Source organism: Lepidochelys olivacea, assembly GCF_965140295.1.
Source record: "Lepidochelys olivacea isolate rLepOli2 genome assembly, chromosome: 5".
In the NCBI taxonomy this organism is placed as follows: Eukaryota; Metazoa; Chordata; order Testudines; family Cheloniidae; genus Lepidochelys; species Lepidochelys olivacea.
The window spans coordinates 84,048,905-84,074,136 of record NC_140415.1 but is presented as its reverse complement, the minus strand read 5'-3'; the positions used below and the strand labels follow the sequence as shown (position 1 = coordinate 84,074,136).

General features: G+C 38.6%; 1 protein-coding gene across 1 annotated transcript in view; it reads right to left on the bottom strand.

Annotated features, from left to right (window-relative positions):
- Positions 1-25,232, bottom strand: part of CDC42SE2 (CDC42 small effector 2) — a 117,487-nt gene that overhangs the window by 27,550 nt on the left and 64,705 nt on the right. Inside the window, exon 2 of the mRNA XM_084627715.1 lies at positions 17,951-18,292. Coding sequence (XP_084483841.1) covers positions 17,951-18,004 — 54 coding nt within the window. The 5' untranslated portion in view covers positions 18,005-18,292. The remainder of the gene's footprint in view (positions 1-17,950; positions 18,293-25,232) is intronic.

Here is a 25,232-nt window from a genome sequence, read left to right as displayed (position 1 = left end):
TCCCCCTGAGAGGAAGGAAATTGATCAGGCTTTTCAGAAGCTTAAAAAGCTTATTTTTACTAAAACAATGTACACTTTACACTCCAGCTGGATTTTCTGAGTAAAAATAGAATCATTTACAGCTTCAGAAATAACCATGGGGTCTTGCTAAACCATCTTGCCATTCTGGTCAGCAAGTTCCCCACCACTGTTTTTAAAGCTGTAAAAGTGAATTGCAACTAATTGCTAATAGTACTAAAATCCTATTTGAGCATATACAACCCCCAAGTAAGTGTTTTGGGGTTTTTTTTTTTGAGCTAATAAGAAGGCTTTAAAGCTCAAAAAGGGAGCACTTATTTTCCCCTTTAGGGATTTTTGCAGCTCAGGAAAAAAAGCTTTTTCACTTTCTATCTCTTATGCACTAGCACGGTGGTTTTTAACCCTTTTTTCATTTGTGGACCCCTAAAAAATTTCAAATGGAGGTGCAGACCTGTTTGGAAATCTCATAGTCTGTGGACCCTGAACAGTCCGCAGATCACAGGTTGAAAACCACTGCACATAGTGGCTCTCCAATGTCTCCGTTCTGTGGACCATTTAAACAAAAATACTTCCACAATGCATGTTTATGGTCCCCATCCCCAATCCCTCACTGCTTTGTTTTCCAAAGGTTTAATTCTGCCGAGTACCAGGAAGAGCTCTGTGGATCACAGATGATCCCCAGAACACTGTTTGAGAAACACCTGCACTATCATAACACTGCTATCTGGGTTCACATCACTGCAGCAAGTTTTATTTTGTTTGCATCCCTTAAACTCTCAAAACCATGATGAATGTTAAATCTTAATTTATTTGTATGTCTGAGTATGAAAGATTTTGTAAATTTTGTCCAATTTTAATGCCTTTGTTAAAATAATTCTTTCTCAACTGTTTTGCTGTCATGTTTTCAGCATCATATCTGTTGAGTTTGGGGACAAAAATAATGTTTTTTTACTGCTTTTTACTCCCATTAGCCCTGCAGTGCCAATATAGGTCAGATTCTAAACTGGATTCTGGTCCTTCTTGAGCAAGAACAAATTGTTTACTAAATTCCAATAAGCTGAGAGCAATGGGTTCCCTCTGTGTCATGGAGGGACTAATTTGGCCTGCAGAAATTTTATTATGATGACACGTGAGAAGGACCCAGCTTGACTCTAAGAGCCTCGACTGAGTTTGCAAGGCTGGCAGTTGCAGGAAAAATATTTTTATTTATGATGCGACATGGACTTCATTGATAGACAACAGGCTACCATTTTTAGAGTCACCTTCCGATGAAGTGAGCTGTAGCTCACGAAAGCTTATGCTCAAATAAATCGGTTAGTCTCTAAGGTGCCACAAGTACTCCTTTTCTTCTTCCAGAGTAAGTTTCATTTAAAAGGGAGAATTTTCTTTGTTTCTTTACCATTACTCAGAAAGTTATAACATTCAAAAAACAAACCAAAGTCCCCCCCAGTTCACCTAATCACTTCTCTCTTCCTCTTGACTGTGCAATTAAATTCCAGTCATCTTGCAGTTTATAAAATATTATGGAAATTTTATGAAAAAGCACATGATTAATTTTCCTGTTATATAAGCTGGGGAGTCAGGCTAAGGTGAAAAGAAGCATTTCAGTCAATTAGATAGCCTTTTCTACTAATTTATAAAGCTAAGTGTTAAAAGTAAACAGTTACACTGGGTTAAGTTAAGGACATAAAACATATGACAATAATGCATGATGTGTTGGTTAACTGTATAATAGTGGCTTTGTGCCTCAAGAGGTCTGTTGCTCCATGGGAATCACACGCCAATATAGTATTCTTTACCACACAATCGGAGGCCTTCATATTTGTGACATACAGCTATCATTGAAAAAACTGCAATAACTTAACATACATATTATTTCATCCACATTAGGCATACCTTTTATATTGTTTTATATTATTATATTAATCTGTTTTTGTGGATGGGTTTGTTTCCTTTGGAAAACATTTTAAATGGGCTTTTTAAAAAGTGGCAAAAGCTTTCAGTCACTTTTTTCTTAGATATGAATCATTTGGATTCCAATTACTAACTTCATTTAATCAAGTTTATCTTACAATTATTAATAGGTTTCATCTGTAAATTAACAGATATGTAGACTTAAAAAATCTGGCTGCACACATACTATATTATACACCCCCCCCCCCAGCTCCTACATTCCAAAGTTCTGTATACTTTCCATTGCTACAGCACCTTTCATCTGATGATCTCAAAGCACTGATCTTGGTGGGACTACTCAGGTGCTTAAAATTAAGCAGCTTCTTAAGTCTTTGAAGGATTCAACTTTAAATAACATCTCACAAAAGTACTCTGTAGTAGATATACCAGTTTTACAGGTTGGGAAACTGAGGCACAAAACAACTTTAACATGGCTATACAGGAAGTAAGTGCAGGAGCCAGCAGCAGAACCCAAGACTTTCAGCCCTTCTACATTAACCAGACTACACAATCTCTTCTACATACACAGACACAAGGTGATTTCTCTTTACTGGTACAGAATGTACTTTATGATGTGACCACTAAAATTTCCTCTTTCCTTCATTCTCGTGCCCTCATTTAACTCAAATCATAGCTCCACAAAGGAATAAAAAGCAGATAAACCATGGAAGATTCTCACTCACACCAATAAGGACCCAGGCGTAGCAAAGCACTTGAGCACATGCATGACTTTAAGCATGTTCTGAAATCCTCTTGACTTCAATGAGACTGGAGCATGTGCTTAAATGCTTTGCCTAGTTGGCTTAGTGCTGTAAAAGAATTCAGTGTTGAATAGGCATCCAACTGAAGTCCAGCTTAGTCTCCAATAGTCAGCTTCAGCTTCATCACTTTTTCAAATACCTAACTGAACCAAATAGGTAGAAGGGCTGCTGCCTCCTCACGACACTTCTGGTATGGCCAGTTTAGCTGCTTTTCTCCTCCTCCTCATAGCCAGTTCTGATGGCGCCCTAGCACGGGTGAAGTAGTAACGTTCACAGATCTGAACCACTCTGGATATATCAATTTGCAAATTGGGTATTAGCAGAATACTCAGGGATTAAATGAAGCTCACATAGATTTTAATATCAGTAATCAAAACTGATGAAGATGTATAAAGATAAGCACCTCCTCTCTCACCCCCTCTTCTCTGCATCAGCCCCCAGATCAATCCCATTTCCTTATTCTACAAAGACAGAAAGCTACAGTGAATAAAATTAGCTACTGTGTTATTCAAGCCTTGCTTTCTTTACATTCCAAATTCAACGGACACTTCATATTGCTCAAAGCTTGACTCCCATTTTACACAGTATAGAGCAAAATCAGTAGGCATTTAATATTTTTCCATGGAGAACAGGAGACTAATTAAGCTCCCTATGGCCTGCTGTGCTAAAGATCAGCATGCATATTCTCTGGTTGGCAATCCCCCCAACTCTCACCTTTACAAGTACTGCAATGACCAACTTTTACCACAGATAAGCAATCCAGTATATATGTAAAGTATACTATTACAGTACAAGCAATCCAGGTATGTAGGATAGTCTATCAGGTTTGTTAAGGATATATGCCTAGAGGGATTCAATGCCCCACTTTAACTTTGGTTTATCATCAATCATTATTTTAACAGACAAATTACGTTAGTTCAGCAGAAGTGGGGTACAACACATTTTTAAAAAGATTTGTTCGAAACAAAGGGCTAGATGACATACTTGTCCAGATTAATTTTACAGAAGTGCTCTCAAGAAGCTCACTTGATTTAGCTTTGGCTTGGGAATTCCAAGGAAGTTTTGTCAGTCATACAGAACAACTCAAATTTATAAGTGATCATAGTACAATTTCAAACTTTATACAATATACTACATTGCCACATAGCTTTGGTTCCAATGTAATAAACTGAACTTTGTAGTATTTATTTCCTGATAACACAAGGTAAAAAAAGAGAGAGTTGCATGCAAAATACATAATCAGGTAGAGATTCAAAATTACAATTTACCCCTTTTCTCTTTAAAATTTCAGATTATGATGTTTTATGAAGCACATTTCTAAACTGTTGTTCCATTCCTCCTGCCTAACTAATGTACAAACTTTGATACCACTTAACACCATTACTGGCTTATGTTCCCCTAATCTTTCCATTCCTTTTTTCTCTATCCATTACTTTTTCCTGAATGCCACCCAACCCACTTCTGTTTCTGCTTTTCTTTACACTAGCACAATGGGAGCCAGTGTTCCACTGTGACAAGCTGGTCAAGTCAGATAACAGTAACCTGCCTCAATTTTTCCATCTGTAAAATGGGAATAATAATGCTGGCCTACCTCACAAGGTTGTTGTTCTTGGGTTAAATCCTGGCCTAACTGAACTTAATGACTAAACTCCCATAGACTTCAATGGGCCCAGGATTTCACCCAATTAAACAATCTGAGATCACTGTAGGAATTTCACTACTATACTAATCTAGTTCAGCCACACACAGGGTACACAAGAAAGTGGTTTTCCAGGGTTGAGATTAGTTAGCAGATTAATAAAACAATTCAGACAATGTCACTGAGTTTTTAATGCTGACACTAAAAGCTCTGGGACATAGCACATCCCCACTCAGGGGATGTTCTTGTTGTTCAGTAATACGGATAGAAGCACAGAGAGGAGAGCAGCCTCTAAGGGACTATTATATTCTCGCTGTGCATGAGTTGAAAAGGGGCAGAAGATGGGCAGAGCATTAGCTCTGCGTCCTTGTCCCAACAGGCCAGCCAGCACACCTGTGCTGGATAACCAATGGGATATGCCATGCCATTCAGGTAAAAGGTACTGCACTCCCTCCCCAAATAGGGGGGAAATCAGGAGGTAGATTGAGACATTAAAGCCCAATCTCCTTCCTGCTCTGCTCCTGGGGCAACAGAGCTCTGTGCTGCCCCATACGTGGCCTTGTAGCAAAGCCACAATTTAGCCCTGTACATGAACTTGAATAATTTCAAGAGCTTCTGGAATCTGGGAATTGCCTAATACCAAAAATACATTTCTGAATATGGGCCTGTTATTATTTTATGATACTGTAAAATGAAAAGGGATGGATTAAAACTTTTGAAAATCTTTCTGAACTAAGACTTCTAGTAGCAGCCTCAAACATGCACAGAATTCTTATTAAGAAAAGAATTATATCAGGATCAGTTTTTTCTTAGAGCCAGCACAGAATTTAGTCACTAAAAATACAAGGCATAGGACAGCAACAGTTAAAGGACATTAGCTTTACTACAGTACACACAGTACAAGGTTTTAGCATGGAAAATTAAGCCACATGGCAACAGCTCTAATTTCTTTCCACTGTCTACCTGTCCATTTACATGACACATTCTTCTACAGAATGGGAAACTGTAGCTATGTTATTAACTAAATTGGTGGTCCTGACAAAAACCTTCTGCAAGAACGAGAAATGTGTGTAAGGAACAGCAGATTCAGAGGAACTGGAAGGTATAAATGTTCCTAATGGTACATTCTGACATTTTGGGGTTAATCTATCCTGGTTCTTATATGAAAGCCAGAGTGGCAAGGTAGGCAGTTGTCAAACACCAAGGAAAGAGGAGAAGCCTTCTGTATTTTACTGTTAAACACTAAAGCAAAAATCAAAAATTGGAGCTTATCCTATATAATATTTTAAACTTATAAAAAACTTGCTTCAAATGTGGTTCACTTCATCCCAAAATACTATGCGGGGCTACCAGCTCTTGCTGATCCAATTCAGCTTTTCTGAAGGCAGATGCATCTCTTTGTGACCGACATGAGACATTAGTTCTGGAAATACATTCTCAGTGACAGAGCATTACTGACCATGACTGACTACAAAAGATCAGAAAACATTTGAGAATTTCTTTTTAAAATGGTGCCCTGATTAGCAGAAGCTTCAAAAGCAGTTTTTCTTTCAGAGTTTTAGGCAAATAACCTGTGCTCCTCCTAGCAAGCCCTTAAATTAATCTAACAAAAAAATGCCAAACCCTTTTTCAATGTGCTGACAATTGTAGAATTATACATTATTCACACACATACACACTACATACAAACATTTCATTCCTCCAACAGAAGACTAGGCATAATTCTTGCACACATTTTTTAAGATATCTGGCTTTAACACCTATTTCACTAATAACCCAATGAAAAGGTATAATGTTACTACCACTATCTTTAATTGCTCATCAGAGATCACCATTTTATTCACAAACACGTACAAGAGAAATACCCAATGATTTCCATGATTTCCCTGCATTTACGTAAATATACAGAAAAATGCTCCTTATTTACCTTGGTAATGTTTAATATTTTGACACTGCACCAGAGATTGTAAGACACAAGATAGGTCATTTAAACAAATAAAGCAGCCTATTAACTGTTAATGCAATATGAAGTGGCAAACAAAGTGAGGACCAGTAGAAACCTGCAATAAACTGGCAAACTGTCTCTTCTAATAAATGACACCTTTATCAAACCGATTTGACAGGCCATTAATGAGCTATATAATACAGAAACCTCAAATATCTGAGATTGATGGTTTGATAAGTAATTCTACGCTACAGCCTATACAAAAACGAAATATTTCTGAGTTATTGTGCCAGCTGAAGGTTCTATCTTGTATATTTCAACACTGAAATTTATACTATATTATAGGTCAAAAAAGTTTCAATGATTAAAGGGCACTGAATGATCATGTTTTGTCCACATTGGGTCAGAACCTGCACTTGCTTTTGCTAATGTGAGCGCAGAATCTGGCCCACTAGTTTTAAAAATACTCTGAACTACCAAAATTTTATTTGACTTGTTATGTGGGCTGGGGGTGGTTTATGCTGGGTTTGCTAATTAATTCTATTGTATGGTTGTATATATTAATTAAATTTAAGGCTACATTTTAGTCAGGGTATTTTTACTAAAAGTCATGGACAGGTCACGGGCAGTAAACAAAAATCCATGGCCCGTGACCTGTCCATGACTTTTATTAAAAACACCCATGACTAAAACTTGGGGGTGGGTGGGGGGGCTGCCCAGGGCCCATGCAGGTGCTGGGGAGGGGTTGGGGGGGGGCAGGCTCCCTACCTGTTTCCACACCTCCCCCTGGCCCCCACCCCTCCCGCAGCAGCAGTTTGGGTGTTGGAGGGGGCAGGAGATTGGGGCAGAGGATGGGGTGAGGCAGGCTCTGCGGGGGCAGTGCCATCCACCTAGCAGCTGAGCAAGGGAGACATCGATGCTTCCAGGGGAGCCCCCCAGGTAAGCACTGCCCAGAGCCCATGACAAACTTGCAGCCTTAATTATGTTCAGGTGCCCAACGCTGTAGGGATAGGTGTTTTTTGTACAAATAGGGAGAAGAAACACACAAATTACAAGTTTCAGAGTAGTAGCCGTGTTAGTCTGTATTCGCAAAAAGGAGTACTTGTGGCACCTTATAGACTATCAAATTTATTTGAGCATAAGTTTTTGTGAGCTACAGCTCGATGAAGTGAAGCTTGTGCTCAAATAAATTTGTTAGTCTCTAAGGTGCCACAAGTACTCCTTTTCTTCTTACAAATTACAAAATGTTTGTCAGCCTTAACCACAGAAATCTCTTCTATTAGAAATAGAACTAGCGGATGAAAACGTTTGTCAGCAGCAGGTCCCTTCTGGTGGCCATATTCATAGTTTATATCACACTTTGTGTAGCGCTGCTTACACAATACACTAGCAATCAGATCAGATTAATTTAAATTAATCACTAAACAATCAATTTAAATCACTTATTTTAATCAGTTTAAATTAGCAAGCAGGAAACCTTGATTGAACTCATTGATTTTAATCTTGTTTTGAATTTGTACTTTTTAATTATTTTCCTAAAGAAAGGTTGATTCTCATTAGTTGTTAATCATTAAAACATGTTGATTTGCAAATATATACAGCCTTTACACTAAATATGAGGCTTCTTTTTGCTAACCAGGTGCATACATTATAACTATACACTTTATAAATGCAATTTTACAGCTTAATATTTATTCAGAGTCTTAATTTTTCCAAACTTATTTGAGAAAATGGTGAGTAATGCATTTATTTCCTAGATGATTAACTTTTTACTTGTGATTTGTGTCAAGCTCTTTCAATGGAAATTCAAATTAAAAAAGCACAAAACAGCATTTTTAAATGTTATTCGTTAAATAAAGCAAGCTTAATTGTGTTGAATACATAAAGAAGTTTATCACAAAATTTATCGAAAATGTTATGCATTTAAAACTGGATTAATAAGAAAAATATTCTCTGTAGCTAGTGAACTGAATTGATGGTTTCAAGATTTTAGAACCAGTAGATCTCACCCTCTCACACTTTTTTTTAATTCATAGATTGGAAGAGGAAAACAAATTTTCTTGCTTTTTCAAATCCCAACTTTGTTTCTTAAACTTTGAATGAACTATTCATTGAATTTAACTAGCTGAAGAAACCAAAATGAAGAAATTAGGCTCTCTGCGCCTGCAAAAAAGGCTACTGCTATCAAAAGCTGGTTTAGCACTTTTGGTCCCAGGTGCTTAACCAGTGATTTCCACCAGTTCAGTGGTCTGACTTTCTTTAAAGCTTGGCAGTAATCACGTACTGCTTAGTATATTTTTTATTTAAATGATAAAGTCAAAATTATATAATCTAACATAAGTTGCCAATTTCAAACTTAAATTTAAATGTGTTTATTTTAAAAAGAAAACTATTTCATTTAAATAAAAAAACCTGATTTTTTAATGAAAAAAATAGCATTTTTTATCTATCCCGCAGTACAGTGTATTCATTTAATATCGATCATGGACAGAAAGAGATGGGTTATAAACTGAAGGTTCCACTTGAGTTAGACCTTTAAACGGATAGCAATGGCAGTGTTTTAAAGGGGCTCTAATGTTAGCTTTTTTCTGTAATTCACAACGTTGTTAACAGTGTTCTGGAATATACCACAGAATGAAGCAGAATTACAGAAAGGTGATGTTAAAAAGATTAGATAAAGGCAGGTCTGTTTCTTGTACTATATAAAGATTTTGCTACAAAGTTAAAATGGTCTCTAAAGAAGATAGAATACACGTGTACTTTGCATCTTTTGGCTTTCCTCTTCACTTCAGAGGGCTTTACCGCCATCTTGGAGCCCAAAACTAGGGAGAAAAGGATGGAGAATAGTGCCATTTTTTGGTCCTAGGCACCTCCCAAAAACCTAAAACCTACAGGAAAAAAAAAGCCCTACCAAGCGGTAAAAGGCCTAAAAGGAAAGTTTTTCAGGCAAAATGAATTATTTAAAGTAGGGCTGTCAAGCAATTAAAAAAATTAATTATGATTAAGCATGCTGCTAAACAATAGAATACCATTTATTTTCAATATTTTTGGATGTTTACTACATTTTCAAATATATTCATTTCAATTACAAACACTGAATACAAAGCGTACAGTCCTCACATTTATTTTTTATTACAAATATTTGCACTGTAAAAACAAATAATTTTTCAATTCACCTCTTACAAGCACTGTAGTGCAATCTCTTTGTCATGAGAGTTGAACTTACAAATGTCGAATTATGTACAAAAAAACTGCATTCAAAAATAAAATAATGTAAAACTTCAGAGCCTACAAGTCCCCTTAGTCCTAATTCTTGGTCAGCCAATCACTCAGACAAACGAGCAGGGTGGATTTGATTTAAATCATGATTTAAATCACTAGTCAGGAAGACTCGATTTAACCATGAATTTCTACATAAAAGTGCATTCTTCTTGGTTGTTATAACCTTACCACATATTCTTCACAACTCAGATATAGATGTAGGTTTCATCTTTAGAACGTACACACTATACATTTTTTCAGGGATGTGTTTTGAAAACTTTTCTGATTAGTTTTACGGGTCTATCAGAAAATGAATGCTCATTTGGTTATTTCATTTACCAAAGGCAATTGAAGCAGATATTTATGAAGTCACTAGGAGGTGAACTATCATCAATATTTGGAGGATTTCCTTGCCATGCTCTATTAGGAGAAGAACATCACCAGACAGACATTTACATTGTTTTATTTAACTAAAACAACAATGTTATGTATTCTGGATTTTTTTTCTTCAACAGCAAACATATAATATTTTAACAAAACAAGCATATGAATTTCTGAATTTAAACATTCAAGTTTTTTAAAATCAAGTTTCTTTTTGTTAAAATTGTTTTTAAAAAAGAAAAATTAAATCAAGGTCAACATGAGAAACTTAAAATATTGGCTTCTGCAGCTAATTCAATCGTCTTCACCTTCATTTTCCTGTTTGTTCATAATCTGGAAAAGAAAAACAAGCTTTCCTGCTTTTTCAGGTCCCAAACAATTTCTCAGTTTGGAATGATTTAGTCCAAAGGAAGAAAATATTCTTTCTACACCAGCAAAAAAAAGCTACTGCTGTTAAAAGTGAGATGATCACTTCAACAGTCTCTGAATCCAAGTGCTTAAGTGACTTCCACCAAGTCACCGGTGTGACTTGCTTTAAAACATCATCAGCAAACATATTTCTTGAATGGTTCTTATTCCCAAAGTGGGTCTCTTTTACAGCCTGCTGCCATTATAGGTTTGCCCTTCTAGTGAGAGAATGGTATGGTAGCTCTCAAATCAATGAAGGCTACACTCAGAAAGACCGCAAGACTTCTGGAATATGCTGCTCAAACAGTTTCACTTTTCAGAGTAACAGCCGTGTTAGTCTGTCTTTGCAAAAAGAAAAAGGAGTACTTGTGGCACCTTAGAGACTAACCAATTTATTTGAGCATGAGCTTTCGTGAGCTACAGCTCACTTCATCGGATGCATACCGTGGAAACTGCAGTAGACATTATATACAAACAGAGACCATGAAACAATACCCCCTCCCAGCCCGCTGTCCTGCTGGTAATAGCTTATCTAAAGTGATCATCAAGTTGGGCCATTTCCAGCACAAATCCAGGTTTTCTCACCCTCCGCCCCCCCCCCCCCCCCCAAACTCACTCTCCTGCTTTTATTTGAGCATGAGCTTTCGTGAGCTACAGCAGGAGAGTGAGTTTGGGGGGGGGGGCGGAGGGTGAGAAAACCTGGATTTGTGCTGGAAATGGCCCAACTTGATGATCACTTTAGATAAGCTATTACCAGCAGGACAGTGGGGTGGGAGGGGGTATTGTTTCATGGTCTCTGTGCGTATATAATGTCTACTGCAGTTTCCACGGTATGCATCCGATGAAGTGAGCTGTAGCTCACGAAAGCTCATGCTCAAATAAATTGGTTAGTCTCTAAGGTGCCACAAGTACTCCTTTTCTAGTTTCACTTTTGTTTCTACTGCCTGTACCTCCCTTCTCACATTTATCTCCAGACTTCTTCCCTTTGTCCAGATCAATTCCACCCCCAACAATCTTCTATTCATTGAACTTTTTGAAACTTCCCACTTTTAGAGAGACATAAGGGATTAATTCTGTGTACACAAATTTGCAAAGGGACAATAGGGTTGAGGTCTGTTATTTCTCACCTCTATGTATTATTTATTTATTTATAATAATTTTTGCTGTTAACAAGCATGTTACCTCTGAAGACTCAAATCCACAGTTTGAGAACTAAGCAAAACTAAGCATCTCTGATGGTATTTTCTAGACTGAGCACTGAGTCCCATTGGGTAGATAGAAAAATTAACCTAAATAATCTATGCAGAAGCCCCTGGAACCCCATAAGATTGGGTCCCTAATCCATGAACTATTGGAAATCATTTACAAACATTTTCTTAAACATTACATGTCTCATACTATAGAATTAGAATGTATAATCCCTATTCCATGATGAGATATCTTTGAGCTAGAATGTATCTTAATTAAACCTATCTTTAGATAAAATGTTTTTTGAGGAAAAAAATCTGATTTAAATAAAAACTGGATTTTTTTGATTTTTTTTTAAAAAAATCATTGATTTTATCCACCCTGCAAAAACACTGGTTACAATTCACAGGAGATAATGCTGCTTGCTTCTTGTTTACAATGTCACCTGAAAGTGAGAATAGGCGTTCACATGACACTGTTGTAGTTGGTGTTGCAAGATATTTACATGCCAGATGCGCTAAAAATTCATATGTCCTTTCAACCACCATTCCAGAGGACATGCTTCCATGCTGATGATGGGCTCTTCTTGATAACGCTCCAAAGCGGTACAGACCAACATGTTCATTTTCACCATGTGAGTCAGATGCCACCAGCAGAAGGCTGATTTTCTTTTTTGGTGGTTTGGATTCTGTTGTTTCTGCATCAGTGTTGCTCTTTTAAGACTTCTGAAAGCATGCTCCACACCTCGTCCCTCTCAGTTTTTGGACAGCACTTCAGATTCTTAAACCTTTGATCGAATGCTGTAGCTATCTTTAGAAATCTCACATTGGTACCTTCTTTGTGTTTTGTCAAATCTGCTGTGAAAGTGTTCTTAAAATGAACATGTGCTGGTTCATCATCCGAGACTGCTATAATATGAAATATATGCAGAATGTGGATAAAACAAAGCAGGAGACACACAATTCTCCCCCTGTGGAGTACAGTCACAAGTTTAATTTTTTTTTCAACTAACATCAGCAGCATGGAAGCATGTCCTCTGGAATGGTGGCCCAAGCATGAAGGGGCATACGAATGTTTTGCATAACTGGCACTTAAATACCTTGCAACGACAACTACAAAAGTGCCATGTGAATGCCTGTTCTCACTTTCAGGTCACATTGTGAATAAGAAGCAGGCAGCAGTACCTCCCATCAATGTAAACAAACTTGTTTGTCTTAGTGATTGGCCAAATAAGAAGTAGGACTGAGTGGACTTATAGGTGCTAAAGTTTTACACTGTTTTGTTTTTGAGTGCAGTTATATAACCAAAAAAAATTCTGCATTTGTAAGTTACACTTTCACGATAAAGAGATTGCACTTCAGTACTTGTATGAGGTGAATTGAAAAATACTATTTCTTTTATCATTTTTAGTGCATATATTTGTAATAAAAAATAATGTAAAGTGAGCACTGTGCACTTTGTATTCTGTGTTGTAATTGAAATCAATATTGAAAATGTAGAAAAACATCTAAAATATTTAATAAATTTCAATTGGTAGTCTAGTGTTTAACAGTGTGATTAATTTTTTTAATCACAATTAATTTTTTTGAGTTAATCGCGTGAGTTAAGTGTGACAGCCCTAATTTAAGGTTTTTTTAATGCTCTGTAGTCCCAGACAGGAGGAATCCTGGAGACCACCTGTTGAAGCAGGCTGGAAGAATAACCCGGGGTTTTCCAAGAGGTGGAAGTCAAACTTTCTTGTGAACAGCAGTCTTGTCCTGTTTCCTGGAGCTTGAGGGCAAGCCTAGATATGATGGAGAACACAAGCACACACTTTCTATACCTTTTGTATCTTTCCTCTGACGGAGCCAAAAATATCAAAAACTATGCTGTTAGTACTTATGAGGCATCCAAAATTTCTTAGATGTTTTATAGACAAAGAATGAAGCCACAGAATCTATGATGAAAGGACTTCATATTTAAGAAACATGATACATTCTGAGCATGGAACGGAATATAAGCAACATAACTGAACAAAGTGAAGTATGTGTCTATTTTGCTTCCATGATTTTTATTTTACAACATCAATTTTTGTCATCACTTCTCTGTGGAAGGATTAATCTTTACAAGCCTTGTGGAAGAAATGTGTTTTAGTGATGGACTTGAAGGAACAGTGGATCAGGTTAGGGAATGGGTTCAAGGTGTGGTGGCTGGCACAGTAGAAGACATATAAAATAGATTGGGACAAGGACATGAAAGTTGTGGCTTAGCTTGAGTAATGGGGACAATGCTTACATATTTCCTATTTTGGAAGGAACAAATCATTACATGCGGATATCTTTTATGCTAAATCTAGCATATTCCATATTTGTTCATTTGCATGATTCTTTTAAAAATTATTACGCAGGCTGAAGAGTAACTGCAGCGTGAAATCTTTTGGGTTAGAATGATAAGGTGCTGCCTGAAGCTGGATATATCATCATAAGCAATTTACATTTTTGGGGGCTTTGATTTATTACTCTGAGTCCTTGTACTAGATGCTGCTAGTGTAATTAGATGTATAAAATGTGCAACTGCATTAAACATTAATACACAGGATACATGAAAAAATCTTCTGCAATTCATTTATCCTCATGGGCAGAGAATGCAGTCAGCAAGCAACTAGGAATGATTCATTTTAATATACAAAGATGAGTCTTCTAAAATTTTACTATTTTATAAAATAATCAAATAAATATGCAATGCATTACTCCAAATCTACCAAAATATTATTTTACAGTAAGTTTGAAGCCAGAGTACCTAATCAGCAATAGTCTTAATGTGTAAATATACCAACAATAGGGCATAGGGCCAGAAAAATCTCTTGTATGTTAGATCACTGCAATTCAGAAGCCGGGGAATTTGTTCACGTACCCTTAGTCAATTTCTAAGAACCAAATTTTAACCACCACCGAATAGCATGTGCATTACTACATAATTCAAAATACAAAAACGCTATTGTGCTAGCTCAGAGTTATACATATTAGATTAGAATTTAGCACTACATTCGATACGATGGTTGAGGGCAGCACAACTGATATATTCCAGCTGTCTCATGGGACACAGGAACTTCACAGTGTGTTGTTCACTAAGGATATATCTACACTGCAACATAAGTCCAGGCTCAGACTAGAGCTTTAGCCCAAACCCCTCTTCAATCTACACACAAATCACTCAGACTCGGGCTTGGCCATAGAGTTGTAGAAACCTGCGGGTACTGAGGGTCCAAACCAGGATTCAAGCCCTATTGCTTTGCAGTAACGATGCAGCCACCCTCCTCGCCTGCTACCTCCCCCGCCAACTGGGGCCCTCAAGAGTCCAATAAAAAGTATCCCACAATCCCATGGGCCAACTATCTACATCCTCCCTATCCCAAGAATCCTCAAATTGAGGCCAATGAAAACAGAAGCATCCCTCCTTTGTGTATTGCAGCAGCTCAGTGAATCAGCGCTAAGTCTTCCATTGTCTTCTGACCACTGAAATGCAAACACACCATCAGCAGCCTTGTGTTTGCAATGGAGGCTTAACAAGACAAGCCTTTGCAGCACACTGCTTCATGGTCACTGGAACAGAGGCAGATTTTGCTGATCCTTTGGTGTGAGGCCAGCAGAACAGTGGACTTCCGTTAGAGTACTAGGAATGACCAGGAATACCAGCAAATAGTGAAGAAGCTGGCAACGCTGCAAATATACCAGACTGATGACCAGTACAGAGATCTGATTAAGCACCTCAAGACTGAGTACAGGAACCAGAAACACACCTCAGACAACTTGCTGACTTCCTCATTTTAGGAGGAACTTGACTGGGTTCTGGGCACTGTGCTGGTCAGCTGGGATGGTGCCCTGCTGGCCTCAGAACCCAGCATGGGGAGTGATGGGAGCCAGCGGCAGGCACAGACTGAAGCCAACAAAGTGACTCAGTTGCTGAAACCCATCCCACAGGAGGCTCTGCTGCAGGAGCAGCACATTCTGGGCCTAGTTCTGCCGCCCTTACATTGAACAGTACCGTCACAATGCAAGTACTTCCATGGATTCCACGAGGGCTGCTTGCAGAATGAGTTACTACTTAACCATGAGTAAGAGTGACATATTCATGCTTTTAATGTGTGTTGGGCTCTGGTGAGACAAAGTAGTTTTATGTGCACTGAGAATCATTCCCAGTTTTCAAAGAAATTATTTTAAGAAGTTTAGAGAAGTCATTGTATTTACCTGCCCAGAATGAAAAAGGGATTGATTTAGATTTGTCTTTTTTTTTTTTTTTTTGGTATAATGTTAATAATTTACTTAAATTCTGCAACCTGAAATTTCAGTCCCATTTAGACAGAAGAGGAACACAGATAGAACTGGAATTTAAGAGCTCTAGGTCTCTTACGAACTACAACAATACTATCAGCCCACATGCAGTCACACAAAACTACTTCTCAGTCACACGCAAAATCCTTTGCAAAAGCTCTTATTGTACACATATGTGCCAGCCAGGTCCTTCAACCCTTGAAATGCAGCACTTCAGGAACAAGTGAAATGCTTTACAGGGTGCTACTTGTATCTTGGGGGTCAGGGAGAGGAAGGAGGAGCGCAAGTTACTGAGCAAATCCACATCAGAGACAGGAGTGGGTGAAGGCTTGCAGCCCCTATTCGGCTCTGAACTATAATCTCTATACTTTATTGGGGATCATGACCCACAAATTAAGAACTGTAGTACTAATGTATTATGTTAGCTGTAACATTTCATTTTGCACTCCCATACAGTAACATTATTGTAGCATAAAATTATAATCATTAGAAAATCAGCTATCTACAGCTCCTAAAAACAAGTGAAACATTTTTGGTTTCTACTGTTATTTATAAAATTAAAAAAATGCAAAGAGTCTGCAAGCTATATGGAATTGTACTATATATCCTAAGGGTGTATTAATTCTCTTAATTCCAGAATGCCATCACAACTCGCACATCATTAATCCTATTAACACATTTTGTCTTCAAACTATGTAAGTCATTAGGATACTGACACAGCAAGTCTTGAAAGACTGCAAGGTATTCATTCCACATTAGAGGAATTTTAACTCCCCATGTTGGTATCTGAGATATGAACTCCTCCCACAACTCTGTTTCATTAAAAATGACAGTAAGTTACATTTATAATGTGCACCAAGGAGGTTTAAATAGTTAAGTTTACTGATACTTCAGGATTCTTTTTGCTTTCAATCTTTTTGCAATTACTATTCCTGACAGTCTCAAAAAAGCAAGTAGGCATTACGCTTTTCAGTGGCTTTGACATTCCTTAAGTCAATACAAAACCAAATTCTCTGCGTTATTGTGAGCTGCATCACTTTGTGGTTCTTTTATTACTTCTAATTCAAATATACTCTCCTGCGTTCGCTGTACTGTCTCCCACATATTGACTGGGATAAAGAATTCTCCTTTCTGTACATCACTACTTGAACTGATCTGGATGCACTGCTCAACAGGATTGATCTTCCCAGGTGTAGTTGTGAAGACATCTCCAGAACTGCTAATCGAATTCCTGGCCTACTTTACCTGCATGATAGGTAGGTTTTCTCCCAGAAGCACAAGAGTATTGGATCCAGTGCCTGGTAGCAGAGGCCCTAAGTCTATTTCTTGAGTCTCAATATGAAAAAGAAAAAAAAAACCAACACTTCTCTACTGTTTCAGCATTTTAATAAATTCGTGTGGTACATCTGGGTACCCTGTCTTTTCCTGATTAATAGTATTAGATAGTTTATTTTGTCTTCCGGGCATGACGCTTTGAATTGCTTCTGTCTTGTATTCCTTCATGCTTTACTTAGCCATTATCACATCCATTCCTCCTTCTAGCAAAACTGAAATGATGGTGGTGCAAATCAAGTTAACTGATTGTAATACACATTCTCTCAAGATGTCATCAAAAAATCCTTCAGAGTGGCAGCTAAACACTGGTGAAATCCTAACCTTACAATTGAAGTAAATGGCAAAAAAAGGGAGTTTTGCCATTGATTTCAGTGGGTCAGGATTGGAATTCCCACTTGATTTCTAAATATAAATATTCCCTTCCCTCTACCTCACCCAACCCCATCTTCAACTTAGCCTAAAATAGCAATAAAACAAGCTGAAGCTGGATTTTTATATTTCCAATTTTCCATCCATTTCATTTGGGCCCTTTGTTGTATTGCTCCCTCTACCTCCAACTTCCTTAGTATCTTTGCAAATCAAAATAGCCACGTCAGCCTGAAATAGATATGATTATTTCTACAGCACAGCTAAACAGAGATGCTAGATGATTTTTTTCATTTTCACTGAGCTTAGTCAAATGTACGAATTAAAAAAAAGAAGAACAATATACTTGATTACATACAGAAACAATGCAGAGATTCATACTTACAGGCTGAGGCTGTTCTGCAATACAGCAGTTGAAACACAACCAGAACTCACTCATTGTTTACAGTCTGACGTGTGAACACAGAGGATAAGAGCAAGCAGCAAAATTCCAAATCTCTGCTATAGAGCCTCCACGTAGAAAGTTCCTTAGCTCAACTACTGTGTAACGGACCGAAAGTGGAAAAGGTTTTTCTTCTGTTGTGAACTTTTCTCAATGGCAGTTAAGTCCTGGGATAATCAAGTTTGTGGCAAAGATGTAAAAGAGACTTCTCTCCGAATGCGTTAGTCCAAGCACCAAAGAAGCATGTATAAATGGTCTCTTGGTCCTTATTCTAAAGGCAATAACCTGAAAGAGAAAAGTGTGTCACGTCAGTAAGAAAGAAAACAGGTCTTTTTAAACTGACAGATTTCAGAATATACAGCCGAGAGGCCCTAACAAATATTTAAACCATGAATCACATATATGAACCCAAAAGATGCACACTTATTTCAATCACATTTTTTTTCTACAGACACACCACTAAAAATTGTGTAAGGCAGAGCCTCAAGTAGTACAAGGATTGCATGACTTCTTGTAATAAAATTACAGATAACGTAACCAGAATCTACACTTAGGAATAGTCCTGACTCGGAGAACGTTCATTAGCCATCTTTTTTCTTTTGGCTGCCCATTCTCCCTTCCAAGCCCCTTAAGCAAAAATAAATAAATAAATAAATAAATAAATAAAGGAAGTTCCGATCAGAGTCATAGGAGAAAAGGACAAAACTTCAGAGGGATATCTACCTTCTGACATCTCCTCCCACCAGCTTTTAAAATAAATAAAATAAAAGCAATATTCAATAAAAGCAATAATTTGTTCCAAGCACACTCAGATTAGGCCCAGTTACAGCCAGTTAAGATGCTGGGGGTGCAAATTTTAAGTATGTTGTAACTGGTTGCCCTGACAGTTGTTTTTGTAATGCTGATGGGGACCTTGCTATCCAAGTCACCCTTTTCTAATTCTGAAAAAAAAAAAAAGTTACCAATAAACTGAAGCTAATAAGGCACAAATTCCATCAACACAAATACTTTTCTTTCCCTCCCCTCTACCCTGATGCTCCATATACAATTCCATTCATAATGGGAAAAAACATGTGAAATGTGGGGCTGTCTTCTTAAAACACAAACTCCTAGTGTGGAACAACTGACACATTAAATTCCAGCCATTCTTTTGCTGAACTATAGAGTGGTTTTTTTTTTTAATTTTTGTTTAACCTTTAACCTGAAGTCTCCATCCTTTGCCCCCCAAGTAATTCCCTGGTGATTTTACTGTGGTCATTCCATTCACAATCTGTCTTATCCTTATTTTGTATATAAATGGAAAATTAAATGATTATAAAATTTATAAAGTTACACAATTAATTTTTTAAAATTTAAATACTGACTATATAAATGGTTTAATCCATTTATGGAAATCTAACATGCAAACTGCTGTACATTACTATTTAAACTACTGCATTACCTAGAGATTTCAAATAAGTTTGGGACTCATTGGGCTAGACAAAGTACAAAGAAAGAAAGGAGATTCTATCCTGATGAACTGACGGTCTAAATTTATGCATTCCAATTTTGCAAGGAACTTAGATGTCACGAAATTTGTCTCCAGCAAAGGTAATTAGATATTTGTGTTCATGTACAAGAATGTCATTCTAAGGAACAGAAACTATAGTAATAAGCAGTAGTAGAAGGAGAAATCATTTCTTGGCGGTACTGCACTCATGGGAGGGACACAAGGGGGGGGCATGTGACCTCCCATATGACTCCTCCCTGCCCCTCCCCAGCCCAGGACCCCCACACTCTCCCCGTCCCCTCTGACATCCCCCTTTGATACAAACATCAACATGCTTAACTACTCACTTTCCCCCCAAATATGTAGTATTTCAGTCTGTTTATAGGAATATGGGAGTTGGGTGAGGAGCCATTTCAACACATGTATGATTTATTAAAAGACAAATTTTAAGTAGAACTGTACCCTAAACTGCATTATGTTATTCACAGGTGCCAACTCTGTGGGTTCTCTGGGGCTGGAGCACCCATGGGGAAATTAGCGGGTGCTCCGCCCCCACCAACAGCCGAACTCCCCCTGATGATGGGACAGAGGGGGCATAGTGAGGACGTGGTGTGCTCAGGGGAGGAGGTGGAGAAGAGGCAGGGCAGGGGTGGATACTTGGGAGAAGGGGGTGGAATAGGGGCAGGAAGGGGGTGGAGCTAGGGTGGGAAAAGGCGGGACTGGGTGGAGACTTTGGGGAAGGGGTAGAATGGGGGTGGAGTGAGCCAGGGGCAGGAAGAGGCAGAAGGGAGGGGTCGAGCACCCACCAGACAGAGGGGAAGTCAGTACCTATAATGGTATTGTACCCAAACATCGCATTTCAATGCGGGATTCAACTTCCTTTAAAGGAACAGACTCCTGAAACTCCTACCAGTCCACAAAAAAGGACCATAGTCATGCAAATAATCCCATTGTCTTCAATGGGATTGATCAAATGATTAAGGGTTTACAGGATTAGGTTCCAAGTTTGTAAATTGTTCTGGATGAAACTGACAATGCCTTAGCTGTCAGATCAGAAGAAGCTTCATTCAAATAAAGGTGGAGAGATGTGTGATAAGTCTTAGCTCCGTTGCTAAGATGAGGAACACATTTTCAGCGAAGTTCTTGGCAGATTCCTGAGGCAGCTGGCTGGTTTAAGGCTGTCAGTGTCCGGCATTATAATCTTCACTTATAGTTCTCTCACCCACAAAGCTGGAAAATGGAGCATTTGTTTTCATTGTTTTGCTGCTCCAGTTCCAGTTCACAAAATGCATGTTAGACTAGTTTGGCTGCAAAGAAGAATTCTAGGTACACTGGGGACAACACCTGATTCCCATCAGGCTGCAGAACTGGGCTGACATCAGACTCCAAACATCCTCTGGTCAGTGCAAGCAGAGGCATTCCTCTAATGATTTGGACTTGATGTGATGCAGTATGGATGTCATGGATAATTCAGACCAATGGGGAGAAACAGAATAAAAACACGGTTTAAACAGCTTCCATCCCCCCATCCCTCCCCTCTTGAGGACTCCTGACCAATTTAACTGCACAGTGCATATGCTAACAAACTTAAATAAAGCCTTTGTTTAAGTTTGTTAGCATATGTATTGTGCTGTTAAATCCATGTAAAGAATGAATGTCCTCCCTAGTGCAGCCCCTCTCCCCAGAGGGGCAGGGGCTAGCCCCAAGTCTTTCTGGTACCCCACACCTGCTAAAAATCTCTTGCTGGTACTGTGTACTGGAGGTTACTACCCGACTTGCACCCCTGGTAATAACACTAATTTCTATATTTTTGATTTGAAGAAGCTACTAACAAAATTGACAGCCCCTGTACTTGACGATAGGCTTGACTACACTTGAAACGCTACAGCGGCACAGCTGTAAGCCACCTCCCTGAGAGGTGGTAGCTAGGTTAATGGAAGAATTCTTCTGTCGCCCTAGCAAGGTCTACACTAGGGGTTAGGTGGGCTTAACTACATTTCTCAAAGGTATGGATTTTCACATCCCCGAGCAACATAGCTCAGTCAACCTACCTTTTTAGTATAGACCAGACCTACATTTAACCACCCCAGAATTAGGATAAAATGGAAAAGGTATTCTACCAGCCCTTCTGGAAAAAGGGGTAAACTGTGAGCTGGCAAAATTTGCAGACGATACAAAATTACTAAAGATAGTTAAGACCCAGGCAGGATGCGAAGAGCTACAAAAGGATCTCTCAAAACTGGGTGACTGGGCAACAAAATGGCAGATGAAATTGCATGTTGATAAATGCAAAGTAATGCACATTGGAAAGCATAATCCCAACTATGCATATAAAATGATGGGGTCTAAATTAGCTGTTACCACCCAAGAAAGATCTTGGAATCCATGTGGATAGTTCTCTGAAAACATCCACTCAATGTGCAGCAGCAGTTAAAAAAGCAAATAGAACGCTGGGAATAATTAAGAAAGGGACAGATAATAGGACAGAAAATATCATGTTGCCTCTATATAAATCCATGGTAAGCCCACATCTTGAATACTGTGTGTAGATGTGGTCGCCTCATCTCAAAAAAGGTATATTGGAATTGGAAATGGTTCAGCAAAGGGCAACAAAAATTATTAGGGGTATGGAATGGCTTCCGTATGAGGAGAGATTAATAAGACTGGGACTTTTCAGCTTGGAAAAGAGACAGCTAAAGGGAGATATGATTGAGGTCTATAAAATCATGACTGGTATAGAGAAAGTGAATAAGGAATTGTTGTTTACTACTTCTCATAGTACAAGAACTAGGGGTCACCTAATGAAATTAATAGGCAGCAGGTTTAAAACAAATAAAAGGAAGTATTTCTTCACACAATGCACAGTCAACCTATGGAACTCCTTGTCAGAGGATGTTGTGAAGGCCAAGACCATAACAGGGTTCAAAAAAGAACTAGATAAATTAATGGAGGATAGGCCCATCAATGGCTATTAGTCAGGATGACCAAGAATGGTGTCCCTAGCCTCTGTTTGCCAGAAGCTGAGAATGAGCGACAGGGGATGGATCATTTGATGATTACCTGTTCTGTTCATTCCCTCGGGGGCACCTGGCACTGGCCACTGTCAGAAGACAGGATACTGGGCTAGATGGACCTTCTTATGTACTTATGTTCCCTCAATCCACTGCCAACACTATGGACAACAAGCAATTTTGCTTTTTTTAAAAAATAAAAATAAAAAAAAACTTGTAAATCTTTTAGCAGACTAAGGGATTTCAAAAGGAGGAACTGAGGCAGTGCAAACATGGAATATTTTCACTAGAGAAAAAATGCTTCTTAAGAAAACAAACACCATTCTGCCTCAAGATATTACATTATGCTAGAACAACAACAATGAAGTCCAGATGTGCATTAGCTGTTTTGATCTCTCAAGGAGACATAATCAAGACACTAAGCTACAGATCTACAAATACAGCCAGGTGAATGTGGATCAACTACCAACTAGTCAAGAAACAGCAAGTTTCCATGACAGCTGGCTGCCCCCAAAACAAAGAAATAAAAGAAATTAGTTCATAAGCCTTCACTGCAGAGTTGACTTTATGCATTCCCCAGAATTGTCATTGTTGCTGATCTGAAGAAATGTTTGTTCTACCATTATTTTATGCACTGATGCAAATGGAAGAATTAACAGAATGACTCAAGTACTTAGGCTGTATAATATAAATGACAGTAAAATTTCACTAGATTAAAATTTTAAAAATACCAAAAGACTTCAATGAAGCAGTTTTTTAAAAGTCAACTCCAAGTACACTCACGGCACACTCAGACCTTTTAGATTGGGATTTTCAAAAGTTCACGGCATGGGCCTAACTCTGCTCCCCTTGGAGTCAATAGTAAAACTTCCATTGACTTCAATGTGAACAGAATTAGGCCAGCACAGAGAAATTTTGAAAATTCCACCCTCAGTTTGTTCTCATAACTCTAATCCCAGGAAGCATCCCACTTTGTTTCCAGAATTCTTCATATCCAGTACTGCCACAATTTTTTTTTTTTTTTGCAACCAGAATATGGTTAATTTGTTAGGTATGGCACTTCTGACTCTTGTTTAGCTCTGTGACAGTACCCAGCAAACATCTACAATTAAAGCTTAATGCTGTATACTGTTTAGAAGCTGGGATTCCAAGTTGCTCAGAGGTGAAGAAAGGCATTGGTTTCTAGCTCTTGCAACTCAGATGATACTAACTACTAAGACTATGTTAGAACTGAAATGGGAAAAGCTAGCTGATAATCTGTGACAATATTACAAGGCCTGATGTATCATTACCTACTAGAGCAGAGGTCTCAAACACACAGCCCACAGAGTTATTTCCTGTATCCCGCTATAGCTCCCCTTAACCCCCGCCCTCTGCCCCCCCGCCACCGCCACCGTCCCCCCCCCCCCCCGCCGAGTGCACCACGTCCCCGCTCCTCCGCCTACCTCCCAGCACCTCCCGCTTAGGGCTTTCCAAGAGGGAGGGAGGAGGAGGCAGAGAAAGGGCTGGGCCGGGGCAGGGATTTGGGGAAGGAGTTGGAATGGGGGTAGGGAAAGGGTGGGAAGAGGCAGGGCAGGGGCAGGGCCTCATGGAAGGGGTGGAGTGGGGACAGAGTCAGGGGAAGAGTGTGTGTATGTGTGCGTGTGTGTGTGTGGGGGGGGCTTTTGTATCTTTGTATGAAAAGGTGTAACTGATGCGGCCCTCGGGTCAATGTACTAGTTCTCATGTGGCCCTCGTGGTGATTTGTGTTTAAGATCCCTTTACTAGACCTAGAAATAAATACCCTGTGGAACTGTATTGTTGGGTTTCCCTTTTCCCTAGCAATGGTATAACATTCATCTGTATCCCTGGAAGCTCCAAGTATCAGACCATAGAGTGTCACTACTCCCTCAGTCTAACAGAGCTTTTTTGGCACAGGTCCAGAACTGAATATATTAAGTTCCTGTTATTACAGTGGTTCAATTTTCAATCCCTGGTTAAATCTAAACCCACACATATAGGGAAATTCTTCCGCAGCTCATAGTCTTATTTGCATGCTAATACCTAGAATGCTCTTCCAACTTTTTGCAGGTTGAAGTGCTGCAGTCAGTTGAAGACCTGGGAACAATCCACAAAGCTTGGACATGCTTGCGTTCGTCTGAAATTCTGTTCTGGGTTGCAAAGCTTGTGAAATTCGCTCCTCTCACCCCCAAATCCAAACATTTATTTTTGTCTGCAAACAAAACCCACTAAACAATTGAACCTCAAAGTATAAGTTACATTACAGTGAGCCTACAAAGACCATCATTCTTGTATAGCATATAACAGTGCCAAGAACCCCTTTTTTTCTGCTTCCTCTCCACGTGAGAAGAACTTTTCCTTTCTTTTCCCTTTAGAAATAATTTCTATGTCTTGAAACAACTGAATGTTGTATGTTGAATGTTGTAGCATTTTAATTATCTCATTTTTAAAATTAGGTTACCAGAAAATAAAGTAAATAAAGATGGCTATTTGTTAAAAGCTGGAATTTTATACGCACTGCCCTGTAAAACAAATGACTTTTATTGTGGTTTGATTATTATGTAGGGCAAGGCACAAAGAGCCTGTGTAAAATGGAAAAAATTCAATTAAGCAGGTGGCAAAAGAGACATCAACCTTCTAGCTAGCAATAATGATATACTCCGCAGAGTCCTCTTAACTTCCTCTGGAACCCTGTTTAAGAACTAATTCAAACAAGGAGAGTAAG